Source organism: Eriocheir sinensis, unplaced genomic scaffold (assembly GCF_024679095.1).
Source record: "Eriocheir sinensis breed Jianghai 21 unplaced genomic scaffold, ASM2467909v1 Scaffold139, whole genome shotgun sequence".
In the NCBI taxonomy this organism is placed as follows: Eukaryota; Metazoa; Arthropoda; class Malacostraca; order Decapoda; family Varunidae; genus Eriocheir; species Eriocheir sinensis.
Genome location: NW_026110728.1, coordinates 658,062 through 683,655, shown reverse-complemented (window position 1 = coordinate 683,655; position 25,594 = coordinate 658,062). Strand labels below are relative to the sequence as shown.

Sequence of the window (25,594 nt, the reverse complement as noted above, 5' to 3'; positions counted from 1 at the left end):
GCACTATACCAGTGGCCCCAAAGTCGCCTCCAGACTTCCAGTGTGGCGTCAAATCTCATCCCTCCGTCAAATTCCATCCCATCCTGAGCTGCGGGCTTTGTTATTTTGTCCCTTTCCTTCAGTGCAGTGTCTTCCAATGGCTTATACACAGCTTACCTTTGATCCTATGCTGGTGTTCATGAAAAATTGCCACATTCCAGGCTGGCCTGGAACACAGTGCAGGGAAGGACATGGACAAACAGCAGAGCCCACGCAGGTGCAGATCAGGATGGGATGGAGTACGACAGAGGGATGAGATTTGACACCACACCGGCACTGCCCTTGTGGATCACAGTCAGTCACTGCACACACACACATGACCTTGGGACCCATGATGACCTTCACACACACACAGAGAGAGAGAGAGAGAGAGAGAGAGAGAGAGAGAGAGAGAGAGAGAGAGAGAGAGAGAGAGAGAGAGAGAGAGAGAGAGAGAGAGAGAGAGAGAGAGAGAGAGAGAGAGAGAGAGAGAGAGAGAGAGAGAGAGAGAGAGAGAGAGAGAGAGAGAGAGAGAGAGAGAGAGAGAGAGAGAGAGAGAGAGAGAGAGAGAGAGAGAGAGAGAGAGAGAGAGAGAGAGAGAGAGAGAGAGTCTAAATATTTGAACCCTAGAACCACATTGCCGGGTGATTTTCTCCCGACTCTCCTAGGTTACCACGTAGTTCAATATGAAGAAAGCGCGGGAACCAGCTGGCCGCCTGTGTACCCGCAGTGTTGTGTGAGACATCGTGAAGGGTGCGGCCTGGTGCGCCTGGAATTTTCCACGGCGAGGAAACTGCTATTTCGGGAGAATTTCTCCGACGATGTGGTGAACGTTAGACATTTTACCCGGGTGAAAAATTTCTCTGACGATGTGTTTACCTGTAACTATTAGTGATATCTACGTGTGTTTTTTCAGATATTTAGTATTACAGATAAACAGAAAATATGGCTGCCCGAGGCAAAGTGCTGACTGAGGAGGAACTTGTGGAGACGATGAACAAATCTGGTTTCCTCTCAGTAAATGATAGCTCAGATAGTGAGTGTGTTGATGACCTGGAAGAATTTAGAGATATTGAAAGTGATGTGGAAGACAATTTAGAGGCACAAACTCTCTATGATGTTGAAAAAAGTCATTATCAGCTCTGGAAAAAAAAAATATATATATATAAATCACAAAAAAAATATAGCCACTTTTCGCGTGCATCCCATACAGTTACCTGTGGCAGTAGTGGGCTGCAACTGACTGAGGCGAGGGGCCAACTACCTAGTAACTAGTGTACCAAAGGAGAAGTCACCAGCTGCAGTACTTTTTTTTTGGAAATTTTTTTCTAAACACTTTTTCAAATTTAGTCAAATTTAGGTTATTCCTTATTAAGGTCAATATCAATATTAAAATAAAGTACAATTTAAGTTTATAAGTTTATAATCTATAGTTTAAGAGTTCCTTTTTCACTGTAAAACTTGTAATAAACCTTAATTGAAAACTACTATTTTTTTTTATTTTTCAAAACCGGGTAAAATTCTCCCGGCGATGTGGTTCATGTTCCTCAAAAACAGCGATGGGGTTCTAGGGTTAAGCAAAGAACAAGCTCATTCTCAGCACTTGAAAACCACATAGCAAGACTGTTTTAACTACCAGTAAGCCTTGTGATTGCTGGGCTACAATCACTGCTACTTGTATAAGCTTGTGAGAAATACATTGACAACTCTTTCTCTCACACACAAGCAACAAACAAGCTCCCAGCCCTTGAAAACCATATGGCAGGACTGTTTTAACTACCACTAAGCCTTGTAACTGCTGGACTAAATCACTATTAGTACTTGTATAAGCTTGTGAGACCTAAATAATTTAATTACTATCACAGTCCAGTCCTCCAGGCCAGTCAGTGTTAAGTTATCCATGAATATGTAGTGAGATTCAAATATTATGTGGAAATGGAGTTAATATTATTATGCTCTGAGGTGTTAAGTAACTGTGGGTACTGGGGTAAGACAGGGAAGGGAGGAGGGAGGAGGAGGGAGGAGGGAGGGAGGAAGGAAGGAAGGATGGAAGGAAGGGTAAGGGATGGTTAATGGTAAGGAAGGGAGGGGAGGGGAAGGGATGGGAAGAGAAAGGTGGGGAAAGAAAATAGAATGTAAGGAAAGGGAAGAGAAGAGAAGGGAAAACTTGGGATGGGAAGAGAAGGGAAAGGGATGGGATAGGAAAGGAAATCAAAGGGAAAGGATGGGATGGGAAGAGAAGGGAAAAGGATGGGATGGGATGGGATTGGAAAGGAAAGGAAATCAAAGGGAAAGGATGGGATGGGAAGAGAAGGGAAAAGGATGGGATGAGAAGAGATGGGATAGGAAAGGAAAGGAAATCAAAGGTAAAGGATGGGATGGGAAGAGAAGGGAAAATGATGGGATTGGAAGAGAAGGGAAAAGGATGGGAAGGAAAGAGAAGGGATGAGAAAGGAAAGGGATGGGAAGAGAAGGGAAAGGTAAGGGGCAGGAAGGGAAGGGAAGTGAAAGGATGGGAAGGGAAGGAAAGGATGGGAAGGGAAGGAAAGGAAATGGAAAGGAAGGGTAACTCAATGGGAATGGGAAGAGAAGGGAAGGATATGGAAGGGAAGGGAAGTGAAAGGATGGGAAGGGAAGGAAAGGAAATGGAAGGGTAACTCAATGGGAATGGGAAGAGAAGGGAAGGATATGGAAGGGAAGGGAAGTGAAAGAATGGGAAGGGAAGGAAAGGAAATGGAAGGGAAGGGTAACTCAATGGGAATGGGAAGAGAAGGATATGGAAGGGAAATGAAGTGAAAGAATGGGAAGGGAAGGAAAGGAAATGGAAGGGAAGGGTAACTCAATGGGAATGGGAAGAGAAGGGAAGGATATGGAAGGGAAATGAAGTGAAAGGATGGGAAGGGAAGGAAAAGGAATGGAAGAGAAGGGTAACACAAAGGGAATGGGAGGAGATGGGAAGGGAAGGGTAGCAGCAGAGGCCAAGAGGTGATATCGGGAAAGCGGTTGAGAGTCCTAACCCAGTTGAGGTTCACCAAAAGGCTCAGACAACTATGAAACACTTAACAGTATCACAGTGCCAGCCTGGGAGGTGTGTAAGTCACGGCAAATGGAGAACAAGATGAACAGACTGAGTTAGAGCCTTCAAAAGTGAAAGAATACCAGCCCAGGAAGTGCAGACATCAGGCCACTCAGAGAACCAGCTGGAGAGATGAAATTAGAACCTTAAAAAGCAATACTAAGAGCCCAGGAGTTAAAGAAATAAGGAGAAACAGAGAACATGATGGAGAGTTGGAACCTTTAAACTAACAGAATGACAACCAGAAACTATAGAACCCAGAACAGATGGAGAACCAGCTGGAGAGATGAAATTAAGCCCTAAAAAAGCAATATTATCAGCCCAGGAGTTAAAGAAATAAGGAGAAACAGAGAACATGATGGAGAGTTGGAAACTTTAAACTAACAAAAATGCCAACCCCAGAACTACAGAACCCAGAACAGACGGAGAACCAGCTGGAGAGATGATATTAAACCCTCAAAAAGCAATACTATCAGCCCAGGAGTTAAAGAAATAAGGATAAACAGAGAACATGATGGCAAGATGGAACCTTTAAACTAACAAAAATGCCAACCCCAGAACTATAGAACCCAGAACAGACAGAGAACCAGCTGGAGAGATGATATTAAACCCTCAAAAAGCAATACTATCAGCCCAGGAGTTAAAGAAATAAGGATAAACAGAGAACATGATGGAGAGTTGGAACCTTTAAACTAACAAAAATGCCAACCCCAGAACTATAGAACCCAGAACAGACGGAGAACCAGCTGGAGAGATGATATTAAACCCTCAAAAAGCAATACTATCAGCCCAGGAGTTAAAGAAATAAGGATAAACAGAGAACATGATGGAGAGTTGGAACCTTTAAACTAACAGAATGACAACCCCAGAACTACATAACCCAGAGCAGACAGAGAACCAGGTGGAGAGATGAGATTAGAACCTTAAACAGAAATACTATCCGAAGTTACTATACTACCATACTACCAGAAGTTAAAGAAGTCAGAAGATGGAGAGATGAAATAAGAACCTTTTAACACTAACAAAAATGCCAACCCAAGAACTACAGAATCCAGAGCACACAGAGAACCAGATAGAGACATAATGAGAGCCTCCAGCAAGCTCTACAACCCTGCAAATACCTTAGACGTACCCTAGAGTGTGTGGCAGCAACGGCAGCATCTCCCAGAAGCCTAACGAGGCATTTGGCAAGGTGCCTGCACCCTCTCCCTAAGCTGGGTGCTGGGGTGGGAAGGAGGGATTTCAGGGCTACTTAAGCACTGTAGAAAAAAAAATAATGATTTCAGGGGCTACTTAATCATTGTGGATGTGTAAGTACAGTCTTTTGCAGCAGTAATGAGACCACTGGCGCCATCTGGTTGCTGGGTGGGAAGGAGAGAGGCTTGAGGGGTTACTTAGCGTTAGGGATGTTCAAGTGTAGGGAGTGACAGTCTTTTCCAAGTGTAGCCAAAGTTGTTCCTGGAAAAAGGAGAAAAGGAGGAAGGAAGAAGAAAAAGAAAAAGAAACAAAATAAAAACAAAAAAAAGACCACGAATAATAGCAAGAAGAAAAAGTAGAAAGAAAAGTAGAATAAGAAGAAAAATGAAGAAGAAAACATGAAGAAAAAAGCAGAAAAACAAAAAAAAGGAAGGAGAAAACATGAATAAAAAAGCAGAAAAAATATAAAATAAATAAATTAAAAAAAATAGAAAAAAAAACTTCCGTGCTTGTCCCCGGAAACGAGACCCTGGCCAAAGGTGTTCCTGGAAAGTGACAACAGACAGAAGAAGGAAGAAGGAAGAGGAAGGAAGAAGAAGAAGAAGAAAAGGAAGAAAAATGATGCCTTCTCGAGCACCCGGACTCTTCATGGCAGGAGGTAAGCACTATGGGAAAACATGACGTTATACAGAAGGTGACTGTGATGAAGACTGGGAGGAGGGAATGTACCACAGGGGAGACTGGAAGACTTTTGGCACTCCCATTCTGAAGAAGTTTAGGTCATGGGAAGGAGGAAAGGACTGTGATGAAGACTGGGAGGAGGGAATGTACCACAGGGGAGACTGGAAGACTTTTGGCACTCCCATTCTGAAGAAGTTTAGGTCATGGGAAGGAGGAAAGGACTGTGATGAAGACTGGGAGGAGGGAATGTACCACAGGGGAGACTGGAAGACTTTTGGCACTCCCATTCTGAAGAAGTTTAGGTCATGGGAAGGAAGAAAGGACTGTGAGTTTTCAGACTAGGAGATGCCAAGAGGCTATCAAATTTAATAGTTCAAGAGGTCTTTTAGTGGCAGTACTTCAGTGCTAGAATACCAGAAATTAAGTAGTTCAAGAAATGGAAGAATTAGATACACTACAACTCTTGAATTAGAGAGTTGGAGGCCACCAAGATGAGCTTGGAAATATAGCAAAAGTTAGATAATTATTCACCAGTCAAGGAATGGAAGAATTAGATACACTACAACTCTTGAATTAAAGAGTTGGAGGCAACCAAGATGAGCTTGGAAATACAGCAAAAGTTACATAATTATTCACCAGTCAAGAAGTGCAAAAATTAGATACACTACAACTCTTGAATTAGAGAGTTGGAGGCCACAGGGATGAGCTTGGAAATACAGAAGAAGTTAGATAATTATTCACCAGTCAAGGAATGAAAGAATGAGCTATGATGCAACTCTTGAATTAGAGAGTTGGAGGCCACAGGGATGAGCTGGAGTTGAAGACCTTGAGCAGTAAGTATGGAAACACTCATAACAAAGGAAGGGAGGAGGCAACACCAGCACCAGAGCTTGAAGGCACTCATTCAGAAGCTACAGGACATGTTGTGGGACCGTATACTCTGGCAAGGCTTCCACAATGTTTCATCATGTAAGACTCTTACCTCTAACACTTTGACCGTCACGTTGGTGTCAGTCTTGATAAACCCTCGGCCGTCTTGGCTCTCTGTGCCTCGGTCTCACAGCCTGGCCACTCTTTGCTTCCTTGGCCTTGTCCTGCAGAGCCTCCCGGAGTGCCCCAAGCCTCTGGTCCAGTGCCGTCATCTCCTTGTTGCTGATCTTCAGCTGCCGGAAACACAGAGCCATTAGAGTTTAAGCCTGTATATTTAAAGTTGTGGAGACCACTGGTGAAAGCATAAGAGTGGAGGAATGAGACGTAGGCTGGCTGTGAAGTAAGTGGCGTGCCATCTTGGAGTGCTCCCCCAGCACACAGGTACTCCAGTAGTGACTTTATAACCCACAGGCCACACCTTTCCCTGCAGGTGGAGTGGCCGGCTGCTGCTGTCCAGGACACTGCTGTGCTTACCCAGAGTGCTCTAGATAGTCCCTGACCCCTTACTGAGAGTGTTTTGGTGCTCTGGGTTTGTACAGAACTTGCCCTTACTTAAAAAAAAAATCACTTTCATAAACAGATTGCCACACTCATACTTCTTATTTAATCTGAAAACCTAAAAAAGTACCACACACACACACACACACACACACACACACACACACACACACACACACACACACACACACACAAGATGAACAGGAGATGTAATAGCTTTGTATAATTAACTGGTGGACCGGACAGTGTATACATAGAATGGAGCTGGTTGTGACAGAGTGGAGGAGGAGACTGAGAGGACACAGTGAGAAGCTGAAAAGGGAACATGTCTCAAGGATACAAAGAGGTACAGTTTAGTTTTTTACAGCAATGAAGGCGCACAAGGGCAGCAAAGAAGGAGATCAGTCGGGTATTTAAAAGTGGTATTTTAGGTTCATGGTAGAGGAGAAGGGCTAAACTGCCACCAGGAATAACCACACTTTGTTGTATAGAAAGTCTCATTAGTAAGGAAGCATAGATGAGTTTTCTGAGTGAAGACCTATAGTGACTGGGTTTTGTTAAATTATGTTAGGCTAAATTCAGGATATCTTCAGACACATGATGGCCAGCACCCTATGGTATAAACCAACAAGGAATGACCTCACTTTGATTTATAGAAAGCTGCTCTCTCTCTCTCTCTCTCTCTCTCTCTCTCTCTCTCTCTCTCTCTCTCTCTCTCTCTCTCTCTCTCTCTCTCTCTCTCTCTCTCTCTCTCTCTCTCTCTCTCTCTCTCTCTCTCTCTCTCTCTCTCTCTCTCTCTCTCATTCCCTTTCTTTCTTTCTATTACTTTTTCTTCTATTTTTCCGTCATTATTTTATTTTTATTTTTATTTTCTTAATCGTCCCTCTCTTCCATGCTGCTCTCTTTTCCTCCTCCTCTCCTCTTCTCTCTCTCTCTCTCTCTCTCTCTCTCTCTCTCTCTCTCTCTCTCTCTCTCTCTCTCTCTCTCTCTCTCTCTCTCTCTCTCTCTCTCTCTCTCCCCCAGTCACCTGATGTACAGGAAGCCGTGCAGTGCTATGGTTATTGTTCATTGGCACAATTCAATGAGGCCTCAAAACAAACACTCATATGAACTTAAGAAGAAAACACCACAAAATGGGAAGTGGGCAGAAAAGAAATACTTCAATGGAACCTTTACCCAATTGGTTCCTAAATGTTGTTCTTAAAATTAACTGTTTGTAAAGTGAAGCCAACCTTCCCATGACACACAATGTGATACGCGCCTGACCCCAAATGAAGGCTTCTCTACCAGTGTCTGGGATTTTCTTGGCCAAATCCTCATGCCAATGCCTGGCTTTTCATAGCCTCAAAAACACAGCCACTGGCAAACCGCTATCATCTTTTGTACAGCAAGGGAGGCAGCTCAAGGGCAATGAACAAAAACAACAACAAACAAGCCCGCTAGGCGCTGCTCCAACAAAAGAGAGGCCAAAAGAAGTACATCAATCTCGGGAGGAGAGGTGTCCTGGTACTCTCCTTGTGAAAGAGGCCAAGTCATGGCCAGCAGGGAATACAGACCAAGGAAAGCTGTTCAGGAGTTCACCAGCAAAGGGGGTGAAAGAATGAAGATGCTGGTTAACTCTTGCATAAGGGGTTTGGACAGCACAAGGATGAAAGAATGAAGATGCTGCTTAACTCTTGCATAAGGGGTTTGGACAGCACAAGGATGAAAGAATGAAGATGCTGCTTAACTCTTGCATAAGGGTGTTGGACAGAACAAGGATGAAAGAATGAAGATGCTGCTTAACTCTTGCATAAGGGGTTTGGACAGCACAAGGATGAAAGAATGAAGATGCTGCTTAACTCTTGTATAAGGGGTTTGGACAGTACAAGGATGAAAGAATGAAGATGCTGCTTAACTCTTGCATAAGGGGTTTGGACAGCACAAGGATGAAAGAATGAAGATGCTGCTTAACTCTTGCATAAGGGGTTTGGACAGCACAAGGATGAAAGAATGAAGATGCTGCTTAACTCTTGCATAAGGGGTTTGGACAGCACAAGGATGAAAGAATGAAGATGCTGCTTAACTCTTGCATAAGGGGTTTGGACAGCACAAGGATGAAAGAATGAAGATGCTGCTTAACTCTTGCATAAGGGGTTTGGACAGCACAAGGATGAAAGAATGAAGATGCTGGTTAACTCTTGCATAAGGGGTTTGGACAGCACAAGGTGTCGGTGTCTTGCTCCTGAGGAAGTTCAAGTCACAGGCAATAGGTGGAGGCTGTTCCAGAGCTTGCCAGTGAAGGGGTGAAAGAAAGCAGCTTAGTTAAGCCCCAACAATGTCATGCCCAGAAGTTAGTCCTGTTCTGGTAATCCTGTGTGGGTAGACAGAGTTACAACAGGTCAGAAGATAATGTAAGAGGTAAACCGGCCTGTAAGTAGCTTGTTCAGCAGTTATCACTCTGGTAAAGGCAGAGCAAGTCATGAGGCAGTATAAGAAGGAAAATGGCCCATAAGATACATGGTTATGGCCCCTCATTGGTACATCAAATGCCATGCCGTGCAGTGGACAGCGTGCCGGGCTGAGTCCACACACAGGCCAGGGTTCACACCCCAGCCCAGGCAGAAAGAAAACACAACAAGGAAAAAGGAATAGTAATGTCAACAAAAACAATAATAAAAATATTATTAACAATAACAATAACAAAAAAATAATAAATCATAATAATAAGCTACAAAAACACCACCACTACACACACACACACACACACACACACACACACACACACACACACACACACAGTCACTTTAAGGCATTATATAAGTGGCCCCAAAGTCACCTCCAGACTTCCAGTGTCGTGTCAAATCCCATCCCATACTGATCTGCGGGCTTTGCTATTTTGTCCCTTTCCTTGAGTGCAGTGTCTTCCAGTGGTTTATACACAGCTTACTTTTGATCCTATGCTTGAAAAATTGCCACATTCCAGGCTGGCCTGGAATCCGTGGCTCAGCCACTGTTGGCTGGAGAGTGTCCCATAAACCTGACCTTCAGCCAGAAGAACACTGTGAGGAGACAGAAGGACAGCCACAAGATCAAGGGTGGGCTGTGTGTGTGTGTGTGTGTGTGTGTGTGTGTGTGTGTGTGTGTGAGAAATTAGGACACAGTGCAGGGAGGGACATGGACAAACAACAAAGCCCACGCAGGTGCAGATCAGGATTGGATGGAATACAACGGAGGGATGAGATTTGACACCACACCGGCACTGCCCTTGTGGATCACAGTCAGGCACTGCAGACACACACACATGACCTTGGGACCCATGGTGACCTTCACAAGCACCTGACATGACCTGTGTATGACCTAATTTGAGCTTCTCTGTTATTCATTTCAGTGATTTGAGAAATTGAAAGAAATGAAAAAAAATCAAGAAAGAAAACAAAATACACACACACACACACACTGACAAGGCTCTCTCTCTCTCTCTCTCTCTCTCTCTCTCTCTCTCTCTCTCTCTCTCTCTCTCTCTCTCTCTCTCTCTCTCTCTCTCTCTCTCTCTCCCTGGTTTAGCACTGAAGGTTCTGCTACCTACAAACTTTCAAAATGGTTAGTTAAACTTTTATCCCTTGATGTTGGAACAATTTATAATTCATTCATAAAAAAAAAATAGTGGACCTAGTGGAAAAACTTAAAACTCTTAATGTCATATACCCTTACAAACTTGTAAGTTTTGATGTGAAATCTCTCTTCACCATCGAACCTGTTAAAGATGTACTGAATTTTCTCCTAAGTATTTTAGGTAGTGATGTTCATGGCATGCCCAGCAAAAATATTATAGAACTAATAAGCTTATGTATTGAAAATTCATGCTTTGAGGGGAAATTTTATACACAAAAATTTGGTATGGCTGTGGGAAATCCCCTCTCCCCTGTATTAGCCAACATATACATGGAATATTTTGAGAAGCACCTTCTAAGCATAATCAAGGACCCAGACATGGTGTGGCTCAGATACGTGGATGACATCCTATGCTTTTGGCCAACTTCCCAGACAATTGATACCTTTTTGGACAAATTAACTCACTGGCCCCATCAATCAAGTTCACTTTTGAAACAGAAGAAAATGACAAAATTCATTTCCTTGATGTAGAAATCATTAGAAAAAATGATTCGTTGAAAACTAAAGTATACAGAAAGCCACCTAATATCTTGTCCAATGCTCACTTCTTTTCCAGTCATCACATTAATGTGAAAAAATCGGTTTTCATCTCTATGTATTTAAGAGCCAACAGGCTTTCAGACCCTGAATACTTGGAAGAAGAAATGGGTATGACAAAAAAATCAGCAAAAAGCTTAAATATCCTTCCAGTGTTGTTAGTCAGTGTCACACAACAGCAAGACAACGTTTTCATCATAGAAAGGAAAGGGAGAGAAAACAGGATATGGACAAAAAAAAAACTTGTGCTACCCTATCACAGGAACCTTCTCGACGTAGTTCCCATACTAAGAAAATTTGATATACATGTATCTTTCAGGTATTTTTTTTTTTTTTACAACAAAGGAGGCAGCTAAAGGGCACACAAAAAAAGAAAACAATAATAAAAAAAAGTCCGCTACTCGCTGCTCCTAAAAAAGAAACAAAAGAGGTGTCCAAAAGCAAGGTCAAATTCGGGAGGAGATGTCCTGATACCCTCCTCTTGAAAGAGTTCAAGTGGTAGGCAGGAGGAAATACAGATGAAGGAAGATTGTTCCAGAGTTTACCAGCGTGAGGGATGAAAGAGTGAAGATGCTGGTTAACTCTTGCATAGGGGGTTTGGACAGTATAGGGATGAGCATGAGTAGAAAGTCGAGTGCAGTGGGGCCGCAGGGGGGGGGGGAGGGGGGGGCATGCAGTTACCAAGTTCAGAAAAGCATTCAGCGTGGAAATATCGATAGAAGATAGACTATCAGTATGAGGAGGAGAGCTGATGAGATGAAGAGCCTTAGACTCCACTCTGTCCAGAAGAAATGAAAATACAATAAAACAATCACTGATAAAGAACAGCCCACCGTCATCAACAGGCGTAGTATACAAAATACCTTGTAAGGACTGTAATAAGTTCTATGTTGGCCAAACTGCAAAGGATTTACAAACATGAATATCACAACACAAATACAGTGTAAGAACCGAACAAGAAGGAAGTGGTCTTTTCCAACATAAATCATCATATGATCACCATATTGACTGGTCTGGTTCAAAGGTTTTAGCAAAATGTAAAAGTATTGAAGAAAGAAATGTAATTGAGTCATGTGTTATTGCAGGGACCTACTCCACAAACATGAATATTAGCTACAGCCACTTCAAATGTGACAAATTTCTAACTGATCTGATTGTTAAAAATACCCCCCTGATTAAAATTACACACACACACACACACGTCGGTTGGCTGCCAATCTGTGTGGATGAATAAGGAGCGGAATAAGTGGGAGGAGAAGCAAAGGGAAGAAAAGTGGAAGTGGAGCAAAGAGTCAAGAATTTGGAACAGAAAGCTGATAAAGATGTGAGATGGTGCAGTGAGAGTGTACAGAGCTTTAAGGAGACTGTGGAGGAGCAGTTGGAGGAGAAGATGGCGGAGAAGGTGGTGAAGGTAATCAAAGAAAATGAGGCACTGGTAAGAGGCACGGTGGAGAAAAAGAAGAGTGTCATTGTGTTTGGTGTAAAGGAGGAGAAGACCCCAAACAAATCGGTGAGGGAAAACATCTTGAAAGATGTAGTGAAGAAGATCGCACAGAGGGTACAAGAAGAGGGAAGGGACCTGGTGAAAGAAATAGATGACTGTCATAGGATTGGCAAATACAATGGAGAAAGAGATAGACCAATTAGGATAAGATTCAGAGCGAAGCAGAAGAGGCCCTGGCTGGAGCTTGGAAGCTAGTGGGAGAAGAAGACACCAAAATGATGTGGCTGAGGAAAGATCTGAATGAACAAGAGAGAGACAAGTTGAATGAACTCAGAGGTGAGGTTCATGATTTAAATGAGAAGAGATCGGAAGAAGAGAAGAAGGAGTTTTTTTGGAGAGTAATGGATATGAAAGTGAGGAAGTGGTTCATGGTGACGAGAGGAAGGAGAGAAAAAGTCTAACAGGAAAGGAGAAGGGATGGAAAGTGTCTTATACGAATATCAATGGAATAGTGTGATCATGGATAGAGTTTAACGACTATTTGAGAAACAGAGAACCTGATATTGTGGGGCTGACGGAAACTAAGTTGTGACTCAGTTGAGGTGGTGGGGACTGGAGAAGGTGCATACAATATATGGAGGAGAGACAGAAAAAGAAAACAGGGAGGAGGTGTGATGTTGATGGTAAGGAAAGGCATTAGGGTGGAAGAGGTGATTGAGGGTAAAGGCTTGGCAGAGGTGCTGCAAGTGAAAATTATGGGTGCTGAAGGAAGAAGGAGGCAGTATGTAGTAGGGTATGTGCCACCAAGAACCCACGCATGGAAGGCCCGAGAGCATGAACAAGTGATACAAGACACAGTGAGTTGCCAGGATGGAATGTTGAGAGAGGGTGAGAGAATAATTTTTATGGGTGATTTTAATTGCAAAGAGGTAGAATGGGAGGATTGGCAAACGCAGGGAACAGGAGAGTCGTGGGGAGGAAGACTCCTGCAACTGGCAATGGAACATGTGCTGATGCAATGGATTAAGGAACACACCAGATTCGGGAAAGAAGGCGAGGCATCAAGACTAGACCTGGTATTTAGCAAGGAACCGGAAGTAATAGAAAATAAAAAAATAGATTGCCCAATAGCAAAGAGTGACCATGCGATTGTGGAATTTGAAGATAAAGAAAAGAGAACGATTGACCGAAAAGAGGATCACAAAATAGGGAAAAGTAACTACTCTAAGGCAGACTTTGTTAATATGAGAGCTTTTTTTGAGAATGCAAATTGGAGTGGGCTGTACAAAGCCAAAAGTACCCAAGGGAGGAGTTTTTAAAGCTGTACAAAGAAGCCGAGAATAGATATGTCCCTAAGGTAACCAAAAAGGATGTTGGTAAAAAGGAGTGGTTTAACAAAAGATGCGAGGCAGCTAGAAAAAGAAAGGAGGAAGCCTGGAAGGGATGGAGGAGACGAGGAAGAATCAACGCATGGAACAATTTCAAACAAGCAGGGAATGAATATATAAAGATTAGAAGAGAAGAAAAACGGAAATGTGAAAAAGATATAATCGACAAATGCAAAGACCAACCTAAATTATTTTATAGACATGTGAACGGCAAATTAAAGAATTGAGAAACAACCGATAAACTGAAAATGGATGGAACTACATATGAGGACCCAGCAGAGATGGCAGAAGTGATGAACAACAGCTTTCATAGTTTTCACAAAGGAAGACGAATTCGTACAACCACCGGGCCAGGAAAGAGGAAGGGTTATGCAGGAGATACAGTTAACGGTGCAGGAGGTCAAGGAAAGCTTGAACAAGCTGTATGTAAGAAAGGCAACAGGGCTGGATGAAGTATCAGGGTGGATCCTGAAAGAATGTAGTGAGCAACTTGCAGAGAAACTGCACTCCATAATGAGCACCTCCCTGAGTGAAGGAAGGGTACCACAAGATTGGAAGAGAGCAAACATAGTACCAATTTATAAAGGAGGAGAGAGTGAGGACCCATTAAATTACAGACCGGTATCACTCACTAGTGTGGTTGCGAAGATATGTGAGAGGCTAGTTAAAAACAGGTGGTCGGATTTTTTGGTAAGTGAGCGAATTATCTCGGATTGCCAGTTTGGATTCAGGAGGGAGATCGTGTCACCAACTTGTTATGTTACTACTCAAGGGTGACAGATTTAATACAAGAGAGAGAAGGCTGGGGGGATGGAGTGTACCTGGATTTGAAAAAGGCATTCGACAAAGTACCACACAGAAGGCTAATTTGGAAAATTAAAAATAGGGGTGGAGGGTGATGGACTGATTAAGTGGCTGGAGGACTTCCTAACTAACAGGGAAATGAGGACAATAATCAAGGACAAGGCTTCCAACTGGTGCCCTGTTAGGGGGTGGGGTCCCACAAGGTTCGGTGCTGGCGCCAATAATGTTTGCTGTTTATATAAATGATATGGTGGAAGGAGTGACCAGCTATGTGAGTGTTTGCAGATGATGCAAAGCTATTGAGATGAGTCAATGATGTGAAAGACTGAGGCATTGCAGAGGGACCTGGACAAAATATGGGAGTGGAGTGGTACATGGCAGATGGAATTCAACCTTGGGAAATGTAAAAAAATTGAGTTTGGTAGGAGTGGTAGAAGATGTGAATATGATTATAAGATGGGAAGTGAGATAATATGCAGAGGAATGGAAGAAAAAGATTTGGGAGTGACTATCTCAGAGAACATGTCACTGTGTGGTGCCCCGAGGGCTGCGACACCACTCGTGTCATCATCATCTTCACCGGCAATATTTTCCGATGACAACAGCGGTATCGACCACTAAAACACAACACGGACTCCAACACATGATTGTCCCCACTGTTCATTTACCAACCTATACACAATTGTAATTGCCCATTAACGCACCCGCTTATCTCTCTAAGCCAAAACACAATCACCGCGGCCAATACACGATCAGCCGCGGAACAAAATGTTATGAAAACAAAGCTGCGTCACCGCGTGAATTAAGCATGTCGGTTAGGTAGATTATTGTATGAGCTCGGTGTGAGTTTGATGTATGACTCACACGCCTGACGTATTACCCTCGCGATATCTGCCTATATAAGAAGCATTTTCTCCAGGCTTGACCTCAGATTAACCAGCACTCTGTTCGTGGCTGGACACTCAGTTGTCCTTCCCTAGACAACATGGGTAGAACATTCATCGTTGCTACTGTGAGTATGGAGTGAAGAATTACCATAGAGGAAAGCGTATCTAACATATCTATTGTGTTCTATTATCTTAGTTTTACTTAGGATTATATTTCTATGATACTTTATTGTGTGAGTTTTTACTCAATATTATACCAGTGTTAACGTCAGTAACCAATAGTGAAAGAAAACCTGAAGACTCATTGAGTCTAGTAAGCCAGTCGCTGGTTTAAACAATATTTTTACCCTCTGTAATATTAAGTAGTATTAAGGTAGAATAAAATACATATAAGAAAGGCGACACCGTTTCATCACCCCATTTACGAACTCCTTTAAATACTCCTAAAGTACTAGAATTTTAAGTCAAGTTTCACTAATACAAACAGTGTGTCGTCGCCCCTGTGTGACCCCGGATTACGGGTTACAACATTGGTGTCAGGTGTGGGGTGGTGAAACATGTGGTGAAACATGTGGTGAAACATGTGGTGAAACATGTGGTGAAACATGTGGTGAAACTTGCGATTTATATTGGTTTATATTGGTATTGTACTGGTGTATGTCCACATCCGAAAGCGAGGGAGAAGACAGTTATTCTTGGAATTACGGGAATAAGACTTTAGAGTTAAAAATGCCAGACGAAGGCAAGAACAAACCCACCCAAAAAGAAGATGGAAAATCGATCACCCTTGCCCATGATGATCTTGTCACGCTACTTAGCCGTCATACCTTGAATGATTTTAGTAGAGTGCAGGGACTCTTATATTTTTGTGGTGGAGAAGAAAAAAGTAGCAAAGCACCAAACCTCCCATGCCATAAGCTAGCAAAGAAATGGATAGAGGATATTGAAAGCCGGACACAGGCAAATTGGGACACTACCGGAAAGATTGAGTTAGCCAAACAATATGCCCTGGGAGCAGCGCGCGATCATCTCCTCGGTTGTATCACTAGATGTGGACAGGATTGGGAAAAAGTAAAGGAAGACTTCCTACGTGTGTTTCCCACAGTAAGGACCTTTTCGGTCCTCCAGAAAGAATTGGGAGAGGCAAAACGGCGGACAGGAGAAAACATCCGCACCTTCCTCATCCGCCTGGAGACATTGAGAGACGAGTTGATCGCTCTCAAGCCTGACAATGCCAGTTTCTAACTGAGATAACCGCTTTACGGCTCAGAGAGGCTTTCCTCCGGCCCTCTTACTCATCCTAACGGAGGAAGAAAAGGGGGACCCACAGAAGGTATTAAAGAAAGGGTATGAGTATATTAAAGCTTATCCAGAGTCGAAGCTATCCGATGCCGATATCGCCAAAGAAATAAAAGTGCTGAACGTCTGTTCCACCCAGGCATCCGGACCCAAACATGTCTCACAAGCCCGTCCTCCACGCCCTCCAGGCCAGTCACGTTACCCGATACCCCAAAGGGGAGGACGGCACGCCGCGCCACCTACACGCCCATATGGGAACGCGCCCACGCCACCTACATGTTATGCTTGTGGGTATGTAGGACACATGGCTCGCGATTGCACATATGGAAGGCAGTATAGGGGTGCCTACCACCCACCAACGGGCTCTCGGTACCCTCAGTACCAGCCCACTCGAAACAGGCGTCAGCCTGTCTCGCCGTGCGCTGCCTGGCGCCCGGAGTACACGGCCGGGCCCTCACCCCGTAGCTCCTGGGTTAACCCTGCCCCCGAGAACAACAAAAAAAACACGACCCCAGAGTAGCTGCGGCAGTCCACGGCCCTACCAACGCCCTCACGTTGAGATTGTGCGTAGGCGCTAATGCACAAAAGGAGATGGTTTACGCAATGCTAGACACAGGAGCAGGAGCGTCCCTAATAGAAGAAGATTTATTTAGGAAGGTAGGCGGGAAGATGATAGTTACAGAACCTCTCTCCATACAAGGTAGATCGGACTCAATCCCTAATAAAGGAATAGCCGAAGTAGTAGTAGACTTTGGGCACGGAGAAATTATAGAAAATTTGTATTAATATCAGAAGGTTTAGTGTTACCAACAGCAGTTTTGTTGGGCCTAGAATTTATGTGGAGACAAAATGTGGTAGCTGCACCGCTGGACACACCTGGGCAGTTTAGTGTAATGGTGGGGCCTACCCAGTGGAAGTACATTCCCTGGCTGCGGACGATATGAGCCCGTACCCAGAAGATCATAAACCTACTTTAGACGAGATGGAGGAAGTACCAGTGAAAGCATACGCTATTAACGTGGCGTCCTTGCTACCAGGCACGGCAGGGTATGTCACTCTGGAGGCAGAGATTGGCAGAGCCCAGCAAGCCTTATTTCTCCCAAGGTCCAATGATATCCCTTCTTCATTTTTATTTCCAGTGTTAGTAACCTTAACTCCTAACGTCAAACAAACCAAAGGCAAATTCATCATTCCCTATGCTAACCCAACTGAAGAAACTATTGAGATGCCAACAGGTGAAGTGATGGGACACATTTATTCTTGTCACTCAGAATACTATCAATCATCGACTAATGAATGTGTAGCGGCTGTCACAAAAACAGCTACAAAGCCGCCTGTCACCCAGTCAAGTAAGCAGATGGTACTCGATAAGCTGATAGACGAGCTATTTTACCCTCACAACGGGAAAATTGCTGTCTGAAGGCTTAACCCGCAAGTATCCTGATGTGTTTGCTCTAAAAAACGAGCCACTCACTATTACCCCCTATTATGTTCACACTTTAAGGCTAAAAAATGACAAGCCTATATATAAAAAGCCATACCCAATACCAGTAAAATATCATAAAGAAATAGAGATTCAGCTCAAGGACCTTGAGGCCCAGGGTATTATACGCCCTAGTGCGTCACCCTACAGCGCACCTCTAGTCCCTGTTGCTAAAAGGATGGTGGAGTCAGACTTTGTCTCGACTTCCGCGCTCTGAACGATGAATTGATTGATGACAAACATCCACTCCCTAACATTAACCTCATTTTGCGACAGTTAGGGAAAGTAAAGTATTCACCTCCCTTGATTTGCGCCAGGCTACCACCAAGTCCCATTGGCAGAGGAATCTAAACACTTGACAGCCTTCACGACACCTTATGGCCTCTATGAATTCACTACAGTCCCTTTGGATTAAAACAGCACCTGCAGCCTATCAACGGATCATGAATCAAGTTCTCATAGGTCTGACAGGAAGAATTGTACATGTATACCTTGATGATTTGATAGTACAAGGGAAAGACATGGACCATCACCTAAAGAACCTCCATGCCGTCTTGGACAGACTGCAGAAGGCTCACCTGTCCTTAAGACTAGATAAGTGTTCCTTTTTCAAAGAGCAAGTAGATTATCTGGGTCACATTGTTAGTGCTTCTGGCTTGAAGCCTCAGCCCTCAAAGGTACAGGCGGTGCAACAACTCACTCCTCCGAAAACAGTCAAAGAACTTCAAGGTTTCCTGGGATTGGTTAACTTTTATAGGAAATTCATTAAAGACTTTGCCAAGATAGCATCCCACTTAATAATTTACTCAAAGGGAGGAAAGTAACCAAAAATGATAAGACACATCTGGAGTGGAATGAAGAGGCATTGCATGCATTTAGCACACTAAAGAACAGTCTAACGACTGACATTGTTTTAGCCTTTCCGGATTTCCGGAAGCCCTTCAATCTCACCACAGATGCGTCAGATAAGGCAATAGGTGGTGTGTTGCAACAAAAGGATGAAAATGGTAATTTACGTCCCATAGCATATTTTAGTAGAACCCTGAATGGAGCAGAACGTAACTACTCAGCGGTAGAGAGAGAAGCTTTAGCAGTCATCTATGGCCTCAGTACTAACCGACCCTTATCTTGGGTTATAGGATACACATCCTGTCGGACCATAGACCACTGACTTGGCTGTTAAAAAGCACAGTGCCTAGCAGCAGGATTGCACGCTGGCAGACACTTCTAGGAGAATTTGACTTTAGTATTGATTATCTCCCAGGCTCCAGCAACATGGTAGCAGATTTTTGTCAAGGATTAGGAATCAGGAGAGTGACGTGATAGAAGGCGAATTGGATGCTCGAATTATGTCTGTCACCCTTACGGGTGGACAGGACATGTCTGTCGCCTCTCCGGAGGGACATGACAAACAGGATAAGTTTCTCCATTGGAGTCTTGCTGGACTCATGGAGCACCAGGATCGCGATCCTGAACTGAGAGAATTGAAGCATGCTTTTGAACAAACCACCGGTGGTAACGTACATGAGAGAGATGAGAGAAAGGTTGCAGAGAGGAGCAATGTAACGTTAAATGCAGCTAAGAGGCACTTCAAAAAACTGCCTCTTAGTGAAGTGTGTGTAGAGAACGGCATTCTCTACCGCGATGTTTGCGATGAATACAACAAGCAGAAAAGACTGGTTATCGTTCCACCAAGCTACATTCCTAACGCGTTAGCTTTGGCGCATTCCATGCTACCTGCAGGGCATGGAGGCACTAAGGTTACGTTGGCACGCTGTCGCAAGTTTGCGTACTGGCCGGGAATGAAGGCGGACGTGGAGCAATATGTCAGATCTTGTCCTGTCTGTTGTCGGTTTAAGAAGAGGATCCCGCCAGCTCCACTTATGAGGTATCCAGAGGTTGGCCAACCGTTTGACAGAGTCCATATGGATATTGTCGGACCTTTGTCTGTTTCAGACGAAGGCTATAGGTATGTACTGACAGTGATAGACGTCCTGTCACGCTTCTTGGTAGCAACCCCCCTTCGTACGAAGGCAGCCAAGGAAGTGGCAGCTGCGTTCTACAAGAACGTAGTCTGTGTACACAGCATCCCGCCGATTCTAGTCACGGATCAAGGAAAGGAGTTCGTCAACACTCTCTTACGAGAGTTGACTCAGTTGTTACAGATTGATCATCTAAGGACAACTCCTTATCACCCGTCTGCAAACGGGGTGATAGAAAGGCCTAATGGCACCTTAATAAATATCTTGAGAACTTTGTGCGAGGACAATCGCGGTATCTGGGACCAAATGCTTCCGGTTGCAACACACGCCTACAACACTGCCTACCATCGTGTTCTGAAAGATTCACCATTTTCTTGCTTTTCTCTCAGGACCCAAATGTTCCTTTTGAAGTGCTTGAGAATAAACTCCAACCTTGTTATGATGTTGACAGCTATAAAGCATTTACTTCTAGTGTCGCATCGGACCTATAAACTATGTCAGACCAATATAGATATAGGATGGCAGGAGTCAGAAAGAATGTTTAGGAAATCCAAACCCAAACAGGTGGTAGTAGGAGATCGGGTCTACTTAAGGCATGTTTGTACAAAGGGCGAACCAAAGAAGCTCCAGCCCTTGTTCAATGGACCTTTAGGTGCTAGAAAAATAAGCCCTGTAGTCTTACGACTGCGTCATGTTAGAGGTGGTAAGATCAAGACAGTTCACACAAATAATGTTCAGGTCGTTCACGAGGACTCTTGGCTTCCATGACTCTCCTAATGTCAGGCGTGCATACCCTCTCCCTGATCAAGTAGTAGAAGTGGACCCACTCCCCATGACTTATTCCCCGAGGAGCCGCTGCCATTGTCCTTTCCAGCTCCTTCCGAGCTCTCCTCACCGGCTCCTGTCTCCTCAGATGCTTCAGAGGTCCCCTCATTGGTTCCCTCAGCTCCTTCAGAGCCCTGTGTCAGTCGCTCATTACGATCCAATACGGTACCCTTCTCTCCCCAATGTGATGGACCGCCCTCTTGAGTATCGACAACGACCAACGAACTGATGCCCCCTATAATTACAGATCCTGGGTGTTGCCCTCTCCTTGTCTTCCCTTGATCCCTCCCGGAGCAACCCATTCGTCCCGGCCTCGTCTTCTCCCCAGTCTTTAAGATGCTGTTGACAGGACGGTACTATGTTGTCCCCGTCGTCATCAAGACGGACGACATCCAACGTCCTCTCATCAACGTGGCAAATCTAACAGCGGAAGTTTCATGGTCGATTGAACATATGAATCAATCGTTCCCCACTGTTGGTCTGCTCAGGCGCACTCTAGACTCTTTTCACATTGAGTTTGAGAAGTTATTCAAAGATCTTAACAGCTTTCTGTCGGATATGAGTGGTAGAGATTGAAGCCCGTTTTCGGACTCGCCAGAAGCGAGGAGCCGTGGATTTCCTTGGCTCGGTAGCAAACCTCCTTTTCGGTACGGCCACTCAGGCCCAAATAGATGTGATACACGGAAGCTCTCCCAGCTCTACACTCTGTCCACAGAAGAGAGACGTCAACTTAACCTCCATCAGGAAGTCCTCAACGCCACAGTTCAGGACCTCCGTCATATTCATTCTGCCATCTCCGTCTAGAGTCCGCCTCAGCTTTGGCCTCAGCTATTATCCGTCAGTTCTCACTAAAACCTTGCAAATTGAAGGGGAAATGCGTATTTTGGAGACTATCCTTCTCATTCAGTTGGCACTTAGTGACCTAAATCATGATACTCTGAATCTCAAGCTTGGCCTTCAGCAGCTGTCCCAAACGCAGGTTTCCCCTCTCCTCCTTCCAAATGATGTACTATTTCGTGTGCTCAGCAATGCGTCACTCCATTACCCAGGCTTACTTTTCCCTGCAGCACATGAATATTTAGCATTGTATAGAGATGTCTCTAGGGTTATTTCTAAAGGTACGCTTTCCTCAGGAACCCTTCACTTCTACTTACAAATCCCCATGAAAGGATCCCTCTGACGTGTTCGATGTGTTTAAAATGGACGCGTTGCCTTTTCATCTTGATGGCACGCCATATTTTCTGCACACCGACACGCTTTCCACTACCTTGCGGTTTCTGAAGACCGCACTCACTATATGCTCTTAGACTCCTTGGACCGCTGTACTAAACACCACCTGCTCTATGTATGTCCCCTGTCGCCCCTGTCTACTCGACTTCTGTCCAGCGCTGCGAGATCGCTCTCTTTCGATCGCCCAGACGCCCTCTCGCTGTGTTCTAAGTCTCCTCAGAGTCTTCCCCGGTCTTCATCCGTCTCCTGCAGGCTGGGTCTTCGCTACCGATACTCCCCAGATGGTCACCATGGTCTGCCCGGACAGCCCGGTCTCCAAATACAGGCAGACCATCAACGGGACAGGTCTCCTCAGCCTCGGTATGGGCTGTAGTGCCCTCCGACGCCTTCAGCCTCCCTGCCTCTGCTACTATGGACGGTGACGCCCCGCTGACGGTTCATCGCGCCCCTTCCACATCGGACGTGACGTGGTCTCATCGCTCCTGGCCAAGACTCCCTTGGACCCTTCCTCCCCGCCGCCGTCGCCCGGGTCGTCTCTGGCCCCCCGCTGGACCTCCCTCCAGCACTTCACGCGCTCCAGGAATCCGTCTCCGGTCCCCGCCTTCGACCCCTTCCTCCCTTGGTGTGGGGTGGCTGCTCCTCCTCGGCGTCGTCTTCGTCGCCGGTGGGTGGCCTTCTTCTGTCTCTTCAGGTCCCGTCTCGCAGGCCTCCTCCCCACGATCCCGCCATCCCCGTCTTGGCCCTCCATGGTCGTCCGCCGGGCGGACCGCTTCGTGCCACGAGGACGTGGTTTTAACGGGGGGTATGGTGCCCGAGGGCTGCGACACCACTCGTGTCATCATCATCTTCACCGGCAATATTTTCCGATGACAACAGCGGTATCGACCGCTAAAACACAACACGGACTCCAACACATGATTGTCCCCACTGTTCATTTACCAACCTATACACAATTGTAATTGCCCATTAACGCACCCGCTTATCTCTCTAAGCCAAAACACAATCCCCGCAGCCAATACACGATCAGCCGCGGAACAAAATGTTATGAAAACAAAGCTGCGTCACCGCGTGAATTAAGCATGTCGGTTAGGTAGATTATTGTATGAGCTCGGTGTGAGTTTGATGTATGACTCACACGCCTGACGTATTACCTCGCGATATCTGCCTATATAAGAAGCATTTTCTCCAGGCTTGACCTCAGATTAACCAGCACTCTGTTCGTGGCTGGACACTCAGTTGTCCTTCCCTAGACAACATGGGTAGAACATTCATCGTTGCTACTGTGAGTATGGAGTGAAGAATTACCATAGAGGAAAGCGTATCTAACATATCTATTGTGTTCTATTATCTTAGTTTTACTTAGGATTATATTTCTATGATACTTTATTGTGTGAGTTTTTACTCAATATTATACCAGTGTTAACGTCAGTAACCAATAGTGAAAGAAAACCTGAAGACTCATTGAGTCTAGTAAGCCAGTCGCTGGTTTAAACAATATTTTTACCCTCTGTAATATTAAGTAGTATTAAGGTAGAATAAAATACATATAAGAAAGGCGACACCGTTTCATCACCCCATTTAAGAACTCCTTTAAATACTCCTAAAGTACTAGAATTTTAAGTCAAGTGTCACTAATACAAACAGTGTGTCGTCGCCCCTGTGTGACCCCGGATTACGGGTTACAACAACTGGACAAACACATCAACAGGATAACGGGACAAACTATGAATTTGCTGAAGAACATATGGACGACATTTGTGTATTTGGACGAAGAGATGATGAAGAAAGTAAAAGTTACAATGATAAGGCCAAGGTTGGAGTATGCAGCAGTGGTCTGGTCTCCTCACGAGAAGAAGAATATAAGAAAGCTGGAAAGAGTACAGAGAATGGCAACTAAGATGGTAAAGGAACTTAAGGATCGGACTTACGAGGAGAGACTCAATAGCATGGGGCTCACAGCCCTGGAGAGAAGAAGAGAAAAAGGAGACCTGATAGCAGTGTACAGGGTGGTGAGTGGGGTGGAGAATCTGGACAGAGAGGACCTGTGTGTGTGGAGTGAGAGAGAAACAAGAGGACATGGAAAGAAGTTGAGGGCGACCACGTGTAGGCGAGATGTGAAAAAGTTTAGCTTCCCAAACATAAGCATTGAGCTGTAGAATAGACTAGAGGAGGTGGTTTGTGCAAGAAACATTCAGGATTTTAAGGAAAAGTTGGATAAGAGAGGATATGAGAGGATATGGAGACGGGACAGTGCGAGCGTAGCTCTTTTCCCGTATGTCACAACTAGGTAAACACACACACACACACACACACACACACCAGACATGTGGAAACACTAACATCTGAGTGAGGTTAATCCTTTTAGGTAGTGTCAAAGAACAACTGGCAGGTATTTACTTGACTCAAACTAAGCCCCCCACCAACAACTGGGCAAGTCAGGTTAATCCCGCTAATTATGCCTCGCCTCCCTCTCCGCTGAGGGTTTGTCCGACCTCGCCCTTGCCCATGTCCATGTATATAAACTGTCTCAATCTGTCAAATGTACCATTTAGTCTGAAGATGTAATATACGAATGTACTTACTATATTTATTTTTTATTTTTCCCAGTGTGGTATGTCTATATATATATATATATATATATATATATATATATATATATATATATATATATATATATATATATATATATATATATATATATATATATATATATATATATATATATATATATATATATATATATATATATATATATATATATATATATATATATATATATATATATATATATATATATATATATATATATATATGTGTGTGTGTGTGTGTGTGTGTGTGTTTCTTTTTATAGTAAAATATTTTAACTATAAATTAATTTGATCATATTGTTTGTGTTTATTTTTTGCTTAACATAACTCATAAACATCTGCCATTTCTTACATAACTCACTAGACTTCTACCTCTCTCACTAAAAGCAAGGAACAAGCTCCCAGGCCTTGTAAACCCAATAGCAACACCTATTAATTATTTCCAAGCCTTGTATTCACTTAACTAATTCAGTACTACGTCAATAAACTGAAAAAAAATATAATGACAAGCCTTTCTTTCACACCACAAGCAAGGAACAAGCTCCCTCTCACCCCTTGAAAACCATATAGCACTACAATCACTACTACTTGTATAAGCTTGTGAAAAATGCATTGACAATTCTTCCTTTCACACACAAGCAACAAACAAGCTTCAAGCCCTTGGAAACCATAAGGCAGGACTATTTTAACTACCACTAAGATATCTGGTTGCTGGGTGGGAAGGAGTCATTTCGGGGCTACTTAACTGCTGTGAATGTGCAAGTAGTTTTTTGCAGCAGTAATGAGACTACTGGCGCCATCTGGTTGCTGGGTGGGAAGGAGAGAGGCTTGAGGGGTTACTTAGCGTTAGGGATGTTCAAGTGTAGGGAGTGACAGTCTTTTCCAAGTGTAGCCAAAGTTGTCCCTGGAAAAAGAAGAAAAGGAGGAAGGAAGAAGAAAAGGAAAAAGAAACAAAATAAAAACAAAAAAAAGGCCACGAATAATAGTAAGAAAAAAAAGTAGAAAGGAAAAGTAAAATAAGAAGAAAAATGAAGAAGAAAACATGGAGAAAGAAAAAGAAAAAAGCAGAAAAA

At 44.0% G+C, this 25,594-nt stretch overlaps 1 protein-coding gene and 1 long non-coding RNA gene across 5 annotated transcripts in view; one reads left to right on the top strand and one right to left on the bottom strand.

Moving 5' to 3' along the window:
* The window catches only part of LOC126989957 (uncharacterized), a 40,732-nt gene that overhangs the window by 1,529 nt on the left and 13,609 nt on the right, over nucleotides 1–25,594 (bottom strand). For 3 of the 4 annotated variants that reach the window (XR_007743915.1, XM_050848554.1, XM_050848555.1), the window contains one exon: nucleotides 5,960–6,135. The exons of the other annotated variant lie outside the window; for it this stretch is intronic. Coding sequence is in view for 1 of the 3 variants with exons in the window: in XM_050848554.1 (XP_050704511.1) it covers nucleotides 5,972–6,135 (164 nt within the window). In the remaining 2 variants the exon portion in view is untranslated. Of the gene's footprint in view, nucleotides 1–5,959; nucleotides 6,136–25,594 lie in introns of those variants that run through there. 4 annotated transcript variants of the gene reach the window in all.
* Nucleotides 950–1,506, top strand: LOC126989958 (uncharacterized). Its single transcript, XR_007743917.1, has 2 exons — nucleotides 950–1,054; nucleotides 1,232–1,506. It is a non-coding gene; the product is annotated as an uncharacterized LOC126989958 (long non-coding RNA).